General features: G+C 31.4%; 1 protein-coding gene across 1 annotated transcript; it reads right to left on the reverse strand.

Annotated features, from left to right (window-relative positions):
- Nucleotides 1-6,512: 6,512 nt before the first annotated feature.
- On the reverse strand, nucleotides 6,513-7,410 carry LOC113559956. The gene is made up of 2 exons (XM_026965750.1): nucleotides 6,693-7,410; nucleotides 6,513-6,607 (listed from the first exon to the last, which is right to left on the reverse strand). Exons 1-2 carry the CDS (start codon nucleotides 7,387-7,389, stop codon nucleotides 6,588-6,590), a joined length of 717 nt encoding a protein of 238 aa, XP_026821551.1. The 5' UTR covers nucleotides 7,390-7,410; the 3' UTR covers nucleotides 6,513-6,587.
- Nucleotides 7,411-13,224: the final 5,814 nt, after the last annotated feature.

The following is a 13,224-nucleotide window of genomic DNA, read 5'->3' on the forward strand; positions in this document are numbered from 1 at the left end:
GTGAAACACTGTCACTGATAAAAACAGAATTACAATTTTATATAGAATAAGGTATGTCATAATTACAATAAATAAACTTGTTGAAATAATAAATTATATTAATTAAGTATTCTTTTTCTTAGTACCGATCATCTAAATCAAATTGTGTTTTTTTACCTAACCTAACCTAGGTGTATTGCGTCATCCGCATTATGATATACGAACTGAAAATATCAGACAATTTGTTTTTTGTGGTCTGGACAAGGAAATTTCAAGTTGAGGGAAAATTAAAAAAAAAACTCAAGTGTTTTCAAAAACATATTATAACTGGTTAGTAAAACCATTCTCCAATACTTGTAGGATTTTAAACAAATTTTCATTTGGTTGAATTAGAAAACCTTCACTTATTAAATTAATTAATTCTGATTAGCTTTTAGTTACTTAAGAACAATTTTTTAATCCGTCTATATACAATTCACAATTTGATTTTTTAACTCAAATGTCGAGCTAAATATCTAAAGAAAAATTATTATTATTTAAATGTTCTGTAATTAATAAGAAATAATGAGTTTAATTACCCTACTAAATAATATACATCATAATCAAACACTGAACTTTTTGTATTATCATGTTCTATAAAAATATCCTCACAATCCCATTCTTCAACTAAAGTATCCATTTTTTTTCATTTTTTCACATGATTCATCCAACATATTCTTTAAATATGTTATTTCAAGTACTAGTTTTTGCTTTTTTGGTCTACAGTTAAAAATTATTATTTAAATTTATTATTAAATTAAATATTATACATATAGGTGCCTACACTAATCTTTTGATTTACATATATTTTCCAAGAATCTTACCATTCCATCGCTTTATTTAGAATCTACGATTGTTAATTAAAAAAGTCACGAAATTATTTACACTCTTTTACAACACACATTTGATACAAATAGTTTTTCAAAAATGAAACATGCATGATACAAAAGTTTAAATATACTAAATAAGAGCACATGTAAGACAACATTTTCTTTCATTTTTGTACGATTTAGCACATCAAATAAATAATTTAAAAACAGAGTAAACTGTTTTGTTTCTTTAGAGTTTTTAAAAAGTTCTTTTTCCTTATTTTTATAAAAGCTGATTCCGGCAGTCATAGACTTGCTAAATATCTGGACAATACAATGAAGTTTAAAAAAGTATTTTTTTTTTTTTTTAATATCATACTTTATTATAAAATATTCTGTTATTTTTATTTAGCTGTGTTGCAAACTTGATCTTCATTTTAAATAAATTGTTTAAAATAACATAGTATTTGGTTTTTTTAGAGCATTAACCTATTTTTTCTAATTTAAATATGGAATGATAATATTACCATTTTATAGATGATTTTGATGAATGAATCTGAAAGTGAGATATTTTTCTATTATTTAGAGTTTATTTTATACGTCTACCCTGTTTAAATTTTAGCTTGCCCTTAAAATTTTTTTATCGTGCTGGTGACTTCTTGTTGTTTTAATAATATATGGAGCATCCCTAAAGACAAATACTTTATGTTGGTCATTAAACACATTTAAAAAGTAATTATTTAGTTGTCCCATTTTTCCACTGATGCCTAGTTCATAGTCATCGTCCTATTTGAAGAAGCACCATCAATAGTCAAACTTATTACTTCTGTATTTTCATCTTCTTATAGCAGTATTGCCTTTATAACTAATTTAGTCAAATCAATACTTAGGTAATACAAATATTTTATAAAATCATTAAATATTTTTATTTTAGATGAGATATTTAAATACCTTTCACTAGACCCTTGGAGGTAAATACTGCCACTAGTTGGGTAAAATTATAAGCATGACTTCCACACATAATTACCAAAATCTTCCAAGTGTGTAAGTTAACGTGCGACTATTAACTGAAATATTTGACCTTAAAAAAACTTCATCTACTAACAAAATTCCCTTCTCTTATAAAACTTTGTCGAAACCACAATCATTTTTAAATGCTAATGAATACTTTCTAATAGTATTGACATATAGCAAAGGTAGTATATTTTGCTTTCTAAGAAATTTGTAACCACAGGGAATTTTGTAAATTAATAGTTATTTGTAATTTTTTATTATTTATACCCCCTGAACCTATTTTGACATGATGGGGTACGCGAATTTCTGCCACAATATATTATAATGAAAACTTCGAAATTGTAAGTAAAAATGACAAACAGTTCTGAACAAAAACAAAAGATTTCAAAAATATTAACTGGCGAAAAAGAGAAGGTTTGGATATATCAGAAGATTTAACCAGTAGTGACTAACGTATTTCAAAAGTTTACCCAAATAACATCATCAGACGTAGAACGCTCGTTTTCTTTATATAAATCTTTGTTGGCACCAAACAAGAGGTCTTTCAAATTTGACAATCTGAAGAAATCGTAGATTGTACAAAGCAATAACTACTGTAAAGTTATAAAATGTATAATTTTAAGTAGAAACTCATTCTATTTTAGGCATATATATTTTTATAGATCTTGTGTACGATGAAAATCAAGACTAGTAAAGCCCAATAAGTCATATACTCATGCAAGCATACCAATTTGTAATATTACCAATATTTTAACTAAAATTAATAAAAAATAAGAATATAAGTTAAATTTTAATAATTTTTAGAACATATTTTTAAGTTTATTAAATTCACAGCCTTGGTAATAAATAATAATAAAGTGTATAATTAATTTTTTTTTTATCTTTTATACTCTGAAAAATTATAAGTCACCATTTTAAATTGATCAAACAAAGAATACCAATAGATAGTTATAGATATTAAAATGGTTGCTGGTCAGTATAATAAATAATTTTTTTAATCCGATATTTAATTGTATTATATTAAAATACTTAATAATTAGTAAAGCTTTAATTTTTATCTCATGCTTAATTACTAAAGTAGTTTTTAAAATAGTTTTTGGAAATCACAAATAAAACGTTGGGTTACTTAAAATATGGGAAGTATAACGATTACAATAATACAAAAACACATAATCGAAAAATATCTTAAATATAAATAGTAGTCTGCATACCTACTAGCTATTTGAGACAAAGAATCTCATATTTGGTTACTATAGAAACAAACAGATCGACAACGAATAAACATTTTATCACATTTTTATGATCAGAAACAATTAAAATCTCTGTAAATTTTAATTTATATTAAATTGTTTACACTAAATTAACAATGACAAGTACAAATCAATACGAAAAACTTTTGCTGGAGGCGTGGGAAAGATGCACGGACGACAATATTTTGCGCGAGTCAGCAACGTACAAATGTGCAAGACAAACGTTGGCAAAATTGACGTGCTCTATTCGACGAAGCGATGACGAACTGAGTCAATTGAAGTTGCTGATTAGTACACTAAGATCCGGCGAAAAAGTCAGTTGTACCAAAGAAGAATCCGAAGAAAACAAAACATGTTTTCAGAAAGAGCGTTTAAAAAACGATCAACTATGTTGCACGGAAGGATGGCAGACAAACAAATGTTGTTTACAAGATGAGCATCCAAATGTAGACGAAATGTGTGGATCGTTCTTTTCCAATGATAACGAAAAACCGGAACAAGTTATCTACCCACAGCTGCCTGTTCCAGACACTGAGGCTGATTGCATACTTAAGTCGGCACTAGTGACTGTAGAAGAGAATGTCAGTATGCAACAGTTCTTTCGGGACGTAGCTGTGAATACTTGTGACCGCGGTGATTTGCTAATGCGTGTCACAAGCGACGTGTTGACAGATTTTCGGTCTTTTGTAGACAATGTCTTTAGCAACCGCGTGACACAGATTGGTATGGTGCTGGCCCGTGAGCACATGTTCATACGTGACCGGTACGCGGAGCTTGAGTCCCGGACGTTGAATCGGGCCCAGTTATCGGTGTTTCACGTCAAGGAAGTGATGCCCACGTTTGACTGGCAGAGATATTCTACGGAGCCAGGTTATATCAAGTCTGTAGTAGTGTCAGGATGCCTGCAGAATGCCCGGGCGGAAGATACTGATGGTGAAGACGTCGGGGGAAAGGCGCTGCTCTACCAGCTTAACTGGCTCCGTTCCGAAAATGACAGGGCCGACGGCGAGAACCACTGTCTGCATGAACGACATGCAAAACTTACGGCTGAACTTTCCACTATCAATGGCAATATATCATCAGTTCAGTGTCGGGCAGCCAACGACATAGCCTGTTTATCAGATCAGCTAGAAAAACTCCGAACTAAGTCGTGTCAACAGATGGCTATTATTGATAAGCTAATGGAAGACATACAAATATCTATTCAAAATACCAAAAAAGGGTCAAAAAGTGTGGCAGTCTCATTACGACGTTGTATTTGATTCACTTGTGACTCTACCAACGCAACGAGATTCAACTAGATTGATTTAACGCCACTGATCCATGTGAAGTTTTTCAGAACGTACCTGTTGATAATTTTATTTTCAAAATTAATAAGTTTATATATAACATCATAGCTTATGATTTTATATTAATATTAAAAATAATTGGTGTGTGTAGAATTTGAGTCAGGTGAAGCATACATTTTTAACCGGCCATGAAAATATGTGAATTTACATTATTATATAATGCTTTATAAGTTTAAATTTCATTTTTATCATCTAAATTCGGTACACGTACTATATAAATTAAAAAATAAAAAACGGTTTTTACTTCAATGTCTTATTACCATTGATTAGGTACGGTGAGTTAAAAGTCTCCGTAAACTGTTGATGGTTGTACCCATGGATCCGGTGCAGATGCGTACGTTTCATTTACGTACATTCTATTTTTAGTTACAAATGTTCTCACTTGCGTACAATGTAATTACCAAGAATGACATCAATTGTCATTTGCGTACACACTAATTTCCCTTCACACTTGGTCAGGCTTAGGACTGGCAAAATATTTTGCAATACTCTGGCGTGTTTAAAAATGAGGGCGCACGAATAAATACGTTCAGTGTGTAGCTAACCCTAAATGTAAAATATCATTGTAATAAGTATAGTTTAAAATAATAATAATATAATTATACTAATTTGACGAGTATGAACAATTTTTTAAGTTGTTATTTTCTAAAAAGTTTTGAGTAATACGTTTGATTCTTTCGTCCAATTTTATATATTTTTTGTTACGTTTAGTCCCTTCTAAATTTAATTCAGTGCGTAAAAGTCGATGGTCACGTTCTGCTGCTGCTGTCTTCAGTTTTTCAATTAAAACTCAAATACTCGGGTGCGATCTTCCCACCAATGTTTTAAATTTATGGTTCCATCCTTCGACGAGTTGTTGGTTTGGTGCTTTTCATTTTGACAATTCCACATTTTCTTAGAAATAGTGGCGGAGTCGAGCCAGTTTTCAACAAAATAGTCGTTAAATTCAGATAGCTTCACGTCATCAGGTTTATCACTTTGAATAATAAGCCAGGTGTCGTTAATTTTATCAAGAGGAAGGTAAGCCATTGCTCCACACTTCCTAACATACATTCGAATATCTTCATTTTATTTATATACGGATGTTAAGCTAATATCCTGAATTATTCGCCACAAACATTGCGTGAAGTGGAAATGGCATCCACGTAATTTTATTTTAGGAAAAATAGTTGTTAAGGTGTTTGTTGTGGCAATTTCGAAGTCGAGGAGTACGGACTGTGGATTCCATCCAATATTTTTCATTTCCTCAAAAAGGCGATGGTAGGTTTGTTGCTTTTTAACGGACAAAAAGCAAAAACGATGGGGAAAGCATTGCGTTCGTGAAAACTAGAGCATACATCAATGTGAAACGTGTACAATTGTGTTAATTGCTTACTACTGTAATGATGTGCACTTAGCCATCATATATCTTAAATTTTAATTGTATGATAAGTAATATTCAATAAAATACAATGATATATATAAGAATTGTAGTAATAACATATGTATAATAATTATAATAATTGATAGCTTTAAATATAAAATAAAACTCACACATATGCACATATACACACGCACACACTCTTATCTGTATAAGAATTAGGTATATAAGGAGACTAGTAGTCGCTAACGGCGTGTCCATTATTGTATTATTGTGCGGACGGTCTAAAGCGAGTGTAAGAGACTATGCAGATCGTTCATGCAATAAGAAATAATATTAAATAAGTTATAAACGTTTGTAATTAATTAAAATACGTGTATCAAAAAAATAAGTTAAATAAAATTACAATAGTGGTTCAAAGAAAAAAGGTCTAATTATTTTAAAATATAAATCAATCACCTCATATTACATCTTGAACGCGAACTACAATTTCAACAAACAAATCAACACAGGAATCAGAGAGGTAATATCATCAAGTTATAATTATTTAACAAGTAATGATTTAGAAATATATAATAGTCCCCGATCAACTTACTATTATTTCCTCTATCATTACCAGGGCTCATAACTTATAGCTCTAAAAAAGGTTATTATAAGCGCAATAATATGCTCTTAAAAATATTCATATAAGCGCTTAAATATGCACTAAAAAAAATTATTATTATTATTAAAAAAAAAAATTGAATAATATAACATCGGAATTATTGTGGTAAACGACTTGTGGTACTCATTTATTCTGCGATTGTTCTGTTATAAAAAAAAAATTATAAATTATAATTAATAATGAATAATGATACCTATATATTTTAAATATTTTTAAACATATATTTACCTTGAAAGTTACATTGAATAATTAGATGTTTGTACAAGTTTTCAAAGTGAAATGATCTTCGATTGTTACTTAGTAGAGTCTTGTACATTGAAAAGTCTTCAGGAAGTCCAGGTTCAAGTTCTGTGTTCATAGTTACACCAGATAATATATTTGAAATATTTTTTAAAATTTTAAGACCGACATTTTTGTGGGTGACGTTATTGAGTTTATTAAAAACAGCTTTTCCAATTGGTCCTTGAAGGGTTTCAAAAACTTTTTCAACATTTTCAAATACATTTATAGCTTCAGCTAATGGTAGCCCTTGTTTTTGCAACTTGGTAATGGAAACTGTTAAAATTGTAAAATTGGACTTTATGTAGGCCAAATCTCTTTCAATACCAGCTTTGGAAATATATTTTTTGGCCTCTTTGATGCTAACAGCATCATCGGCGTCTAGTTTTTCGAGAATTTTACGTATGATTTCAATGTTTTCACAATAGTAATTCGAGGCGATGATCCACGTACTCCAACGTGTTATAATAGGCTCCGGTGGCAAATTTAAATGAGGAGCTTCATCTTTGAACAGTTGAACACGGTTTGGTGCTTTTCGGAATATTTTCTTAACACTAGAAATAAGTTTGTCGACATTACTAAATTTGCCCCTTACTTCCTCTGCTACTCGGTGGAGTCCATGAGCTGTACACGTAATATGAATCATTTTGGAATAAAATGCTTTCAATGTATTACCAGCTTTTATCATATAGGGAGCGGCGTCGGATGTAAACAATAAAACATCCTCGTGTTGAATACCAATGATTCCGATAGATTTGTCGAATACTCTGCAAATAGTCGAATAATTTGTTTTTTCTAATTGTTCTGAATGAACTAAATATTGTTTACCCGGGTAATCTGCTTCAAGTATACCAACAATTACATTAGCAACAAACCTACCTTCAACATCGGTAGTTTCGTCAATGCTGACCCAAACTTTTTTACCAGACAGTTCAAGTTTAATTTTACTCATTGTTTCGTCAAAAATGTCATCTATGTATCCAAGTCTCAAGTTTGTTTCTGTAGGAACATTATTTCCGGTATAAGTTTCCAAAAATGTACGAAAGCTTTGATTTGAAACTTTATTCAGTGGTATATTTGCTGATAACAACGCAAAACACAAATCTTTACTGAATGAGGACTTTTTGGTAGAGTTGGTAACCAATTGTTGTTTTTTTTTTCACTTTGATTTTCTGCACGTTTAACGGCCTTCATATGTTTTTCGGTTTTTAAATGTTGTGTGATATTAAATTTTTTTTCGTGGTTAATTTTAATATTACAAAACTTACATAGTAATACACTAGCGTCGGTTGCAAATGTATTTTCACCAAATTCGCGAACAATATTTTTAAGACGACTAGAAACAGATTGTTTTTCTTTAGGCATTGTAAAATAAATTCTGTATGAACAAAACTATAGAATTTAGATTGCGAATTCACGAAATGAACTAGCATGCATACAATACGAACAATCGGAAACGACTGAGTAATAATCTGTAAATAATTTGAAAATAATGATATCGGAATATCTAGATAATGGTTTCGGAATACCTAGAAACTAAAAATAAAATACTAGTGCATATGCTACAATTTCTTTAACGATTGGATTACCAAGTATCAAGCATACACTCTCGCTAGGTCGCACGTCATCTAAACTCGTATAGTTATATATAGTTTTTTCTTATAATATTATAAGAACAATTAATTGACACGAATTAATTACTAATATAAATAATTAATGCGACTATAATTACTTTTTATTATTAAGAAAAATTTTTTTAAAAGCTACGGAACTGAAAACAAAAAAAAAATAAATAAATATTATGGAAAAATAATATTGAAAAATAGAAAAAAAGCAAAATAGCACTTATACTTCGAAATATGCAAAAATATGCAACATAAATTTTCGAATTTAGCTTCTTGGGTATCTGAAACAAATTTATAGCTCACATAGGTATCTCTAGGACCTCTCAAAAAAAATATGCAAATGCTAGAAGTTATGAGCCCTGATCATTACACTACAAGTTTTGAAAGCTCCATCTATAAAAATTCGAAATACTCTTTCAACGCACTTTTATCTGATACAGAAGCGAAAATTATAATTCTGCTTGTCTTGTCGATAGTTGCATCCAGAATAATAAATGAAGTCCATTCGGTCAAAGCTACTAGGTCAGCTGGTATCTCAAGTTCTTCTACGGTTTGTGGATCGCGAACAGACCATTTAAATTGTTTTCGGGCACGATAAAACCCAGCTTTCACTTCGTCAAACGTAGGAATTTCTGCGACAAACTCGTATCCAGCATCTATTAAGGTCGTACAGCGTCGTTGTAAATAGAACGAACTGGCGTATCTTCTTCATGCAATCTGTAAAAATTTGGAACACGTATAAAATTTAGCTTAAAAAGTATCAAATTATTTATAACATTTCATTGTGTACAATCAATATATGTAACTTTTTAAATGATAATAAAATATTTCATTAATTATTATTTTATATATTTTTTTAATCAACATTTTATGCTGTATATTATTATTATTTATTTAATATTAAAACGTTTTACCTCTTGCGAGCTGTAGATAAGGATTTTGCGACTTCAGTCTTTACCACATTGGAGGTGCACTCGTGATCGGTGACGGAAAGCACATTCTCGCCTCGTGACTTACACGTTCCTCTGCAGTTTTTTTTTCTTTATACACAACCAGCTAATGGTTCCATCTTTATTTTTGCGATGTTGTCGGTATTGAAATCCACTACCGTCGATTAAAGATGGCTTCTTTTTTGTTGTTTCAATTAATTCTATTTAAATAATAATAATAAATTAAAGTAAAAAAAAAAGAAAAAAATTGCCATGAGCAGCAACACCGTTGTTTGTATGTTATAACTATTCGCACACTGACATACAAACGTATCAATCGTACACTCGTAGATCAAATCGTATCAAGTAAAATGGTGCGTTTACATCATTGATTCGATATTTCAATAAGATAATAAATAGCTTATAACATTTAAGCGGCAAAAGTATACATAGGGAATGCCAACATTTTAATCTGTGTACGGAAATGCGACTTTAATTCATTCGTAGTTTGACCTTCGATAATTGTGTACGTAAGTGAGACGTACGCACACCAACACCGTAGCCATTTTCCTCGACTATCTATTTTACTGCGAAAAACCATTTTGACCATTTCCTTCCAATAAGGAATTATGAATAAAAATAACGTTCATGTTTCACACAAATAAAATAAATATCAAAAATATAAAAGCATATTTTCCTCCAATTATTAATTTAGAAGAAAAATAGGTAGTTTAAGGAAAATTAAATGATTAACAAAAATGTAATTATAAGTCATATTATATGTATTATATTTTAAGTAGTTATAATAAATATTTTTATTATAGTTATTAATTTTTAATAACTTAATTAGAGGTACCCATCTATACTCTGCGCCATAAGAGAACGACATAAAAACTTGTTCATCGCTGCCTCTGGATAGATCGTTATTGTCCGGGAAATAAATGGTCCAGATTGATACAATCCTAGAAAAAAATTCCTAATCATAATATTCCGGAAACTAAAAATTCGGATATAAAATAAAAACATTAGTTGATGGTTCTCAAAATGGTTTTATTATGATAAATCCTTTTTTTAGGCTTCTAAATATATGTTTAGACATCTTATATTTTCATCGTGTCCACAAACTACGTTGTATTCAAAAACGTTAGAAACCGGAATTTCAGTACTTGAACAACACTTTTTCCAACTTGATAAGTATCATAATAATCTAATTAAATAAAGTTACTTTTTTTTTCTAGTATAACAAATAGTGGTTGAAGATAACTAGTAATAAATTAAATCTAGTTTGTAATTTGGATCAAAAACTAAAATTTCCTTAGTACATTTTACAATAATCGGGAATTATTATTTATTTTTTATTTTATTTTTATTAGAGAATATACAATCTATACCCATAGGCATAATGAGAATATGTGCTACATTATATTAAAAAAAAAAAAGACATGAATAGGGTGAGGGAAGAAACCATCCAGTGATAGCACTTCCTAATTTGTGTAACTAAATATTTTTTTTGATCATTATTGCATTTTTTTTCCCTCCGTTATTCATTAAGCAGGTCTCTACACCAGTTTCTTTTTAGACGCCGTGGAGGGTTTCCAGGAATCGTGTGAGTGGCTAGACTGGATATTAGAGGGTTTGAGTGAGCAGACAGTTTGTTGAAAAAACGTTTGTAATACGTTTTGGCTTCTTCGTGTATAGTTTTCATTTTTAAGTCAGAGTGGAGAGTAAAATTTGAAACATAAGGAGGAGCATTGGTGATGGAGCGCAAGATTTTGTTTTGTACGGTTTGTATTTTGTTGAGATTGGATTTTTTGGCTTTACCCCACAGTTGGAGCCCATATGTCCACATAGGCTTAATTAAGGATTTGTAAATAAGCAATTTGATATTTAATTTAGTGTGTTTGTTAATAGTGTTTTGAGGAACCGGATGCGTGCATTTAGGGCGAGTTTTTTTTTCCTTACATGTTGCGCCCGGGTGAGGCGACGATCAATGGTTAGTCCTAAGTACTTAATAGATTGAGATGCAGGTATAGGTATGTCAGCTAAGGAAACTTCTGGGCAGGGAGCAATGCGAAGAGTAAAGGTAGTATGTAGTGACTTAGATTGATTTACTTTAACTCTCCAATTATTGTACCAATCAGACAGTAAGTTAAGGTGATGTTGAAGGTTTTGAGAAGCAGAAATTGGATCTTCATGCATCGCTATAATTGCCTTGTCATCCACAAACTCAGCTACAGTTGTATTTAGAGAGGTAAATTGATCAGCGGCATATATATTATATAAGATTGGCGAAAGAATGTCACCATGAGGGACTCCTGCATTAATGTTTGCTATGTTTGAGACGGAAGAACCAAACCTGACTTGGAAGTGACGGTCGGTTAAATATGATTTTATCAGCAAGTAGTATGTTGGCGGAAGAAAAAGTTTAAATTTATAGAGAAGGCCTTCGTGCCAGGCACGATCAAATGCTTGCGACACATCAAGAAATACGCAAGAGCAGTATTTTTTTTTTTCAGTGAAAAAGATATGGCATCAACTAATCTATGCAGCTGGTGAGTTGTAGAGTGATTGGCACGAAACCCAAATTGAGTATTAGGAAGTACATTTCTAGAGTAGATACAAGGAAGGATTCTTTTTAGTATAAGTCTTTTGAATATTTTAGCGAAGAAGGGCAGGAGGCTTATAGGTCGATAGGAAGAAGGTAGATCAGGAGGCTTTTTAGGTTTATGGAATAGAATAATAATTGAAAATTTCCAAAGTAGAGGGAAATATGTCAATCTTAGTGCAGCATTATATAAGACTGTTAAAAGAACGATTGCTCTTTTTGGGAGACACCTGGCTACTTCTGCAGTAATTAAGTCATAGCCCGGAGATTTCTTAAGACTGTATTTCTGTATAGCATATTTAACATCATTTGGAGTAAACAATTTAGTGGGTAGATAGAGAGGAAGGGGACTATCTAGATACTGTTTAACTAACTTGGTATTTTGAGGGGTTTGTATCTCAGTGTGAGGGCTAAATGTTTCAGCTAGGTGTATTTTAAGTAGTTCGGCTTTATCAGCATCTGAGGAGGCGAGACTGCCATCTGGTTTAGTTAACGGAGTGTTTGGTGCTGCGTTTTTTAGGGACTTTTTAGTAGCATCCCAAAGACTTTTATTTGGTGACAAATTAGTAAGATAATTGACTTGAAGATGGTTTTTATGTTTAGCAAGTATTTTTTTTAGAGAATTAGCCAGATTATTAAAGTTTTGTTTATGTGATGGAAGACGAGAGCGTTGAAACAAGGCCCTAGCTCTGCGTTTGATAGCTATCAGGATGCGAATATGTTCTGGAATTGAAAAGAAGTTGTTTAAAATCTGCGCTTGACTAGGTGTGGCCTCCTAAGCTGCAGATTGAATTACATTTGTTAACTTATTTATTGCATCATCAATTTCTTAAGTTGATTTGAGGCTAACCTTCATGTCTATATTTTGATCAACTAGTTCGTGGAATCTACACCTATCTGTATTCGGCTGAAATAGTTTGGGTGGTGAAGAGCGGATTGGTGGGGATGCACTGACTGTTAAAAGTACGGCTGAGTGATCCGAGGTTGGTTCAAGGAGATTTCCAGTCGTGAGAAATATGTTTGATGGTGTATTGGAGACAAAGATATCTAGTATGTCAGGCTTTTTACGTAGGGAAGCAGGCCAGTATGTTGGTCCGGGTGGAGCTAGAATATTGTAACCTTTCAGAAGATTAAAATAGTCTACATAATTTTGTATGTTCATATTATGTCTTGGAGGGGAATAGATTGCTGCTATTGTAGTTCGTATGTTATTGAGATATAGAAGTATGGCACATGATTGTAGGAAGAGTTGACAGAAGTTCGAAAGTGACTGATATAGCAGGGAGGACTTAATATAGATCGCAGCACCTCCATGGGCTGTA

Source organism: Rhopalosiphum maidis, chromosome 3 (assembly GCF_003676215.2).
Source record: "Rhopalosiphum maidis isolate BTI-1 chromosome 3, ASM367621v3, whole genome shotgun sequence".
NCBI lineage: Eukaryota > Metazoa > Arthropoda > Insecta > Hemiptera > Aphididae > Rhopalosiphum > Rhopalosiphum maidis.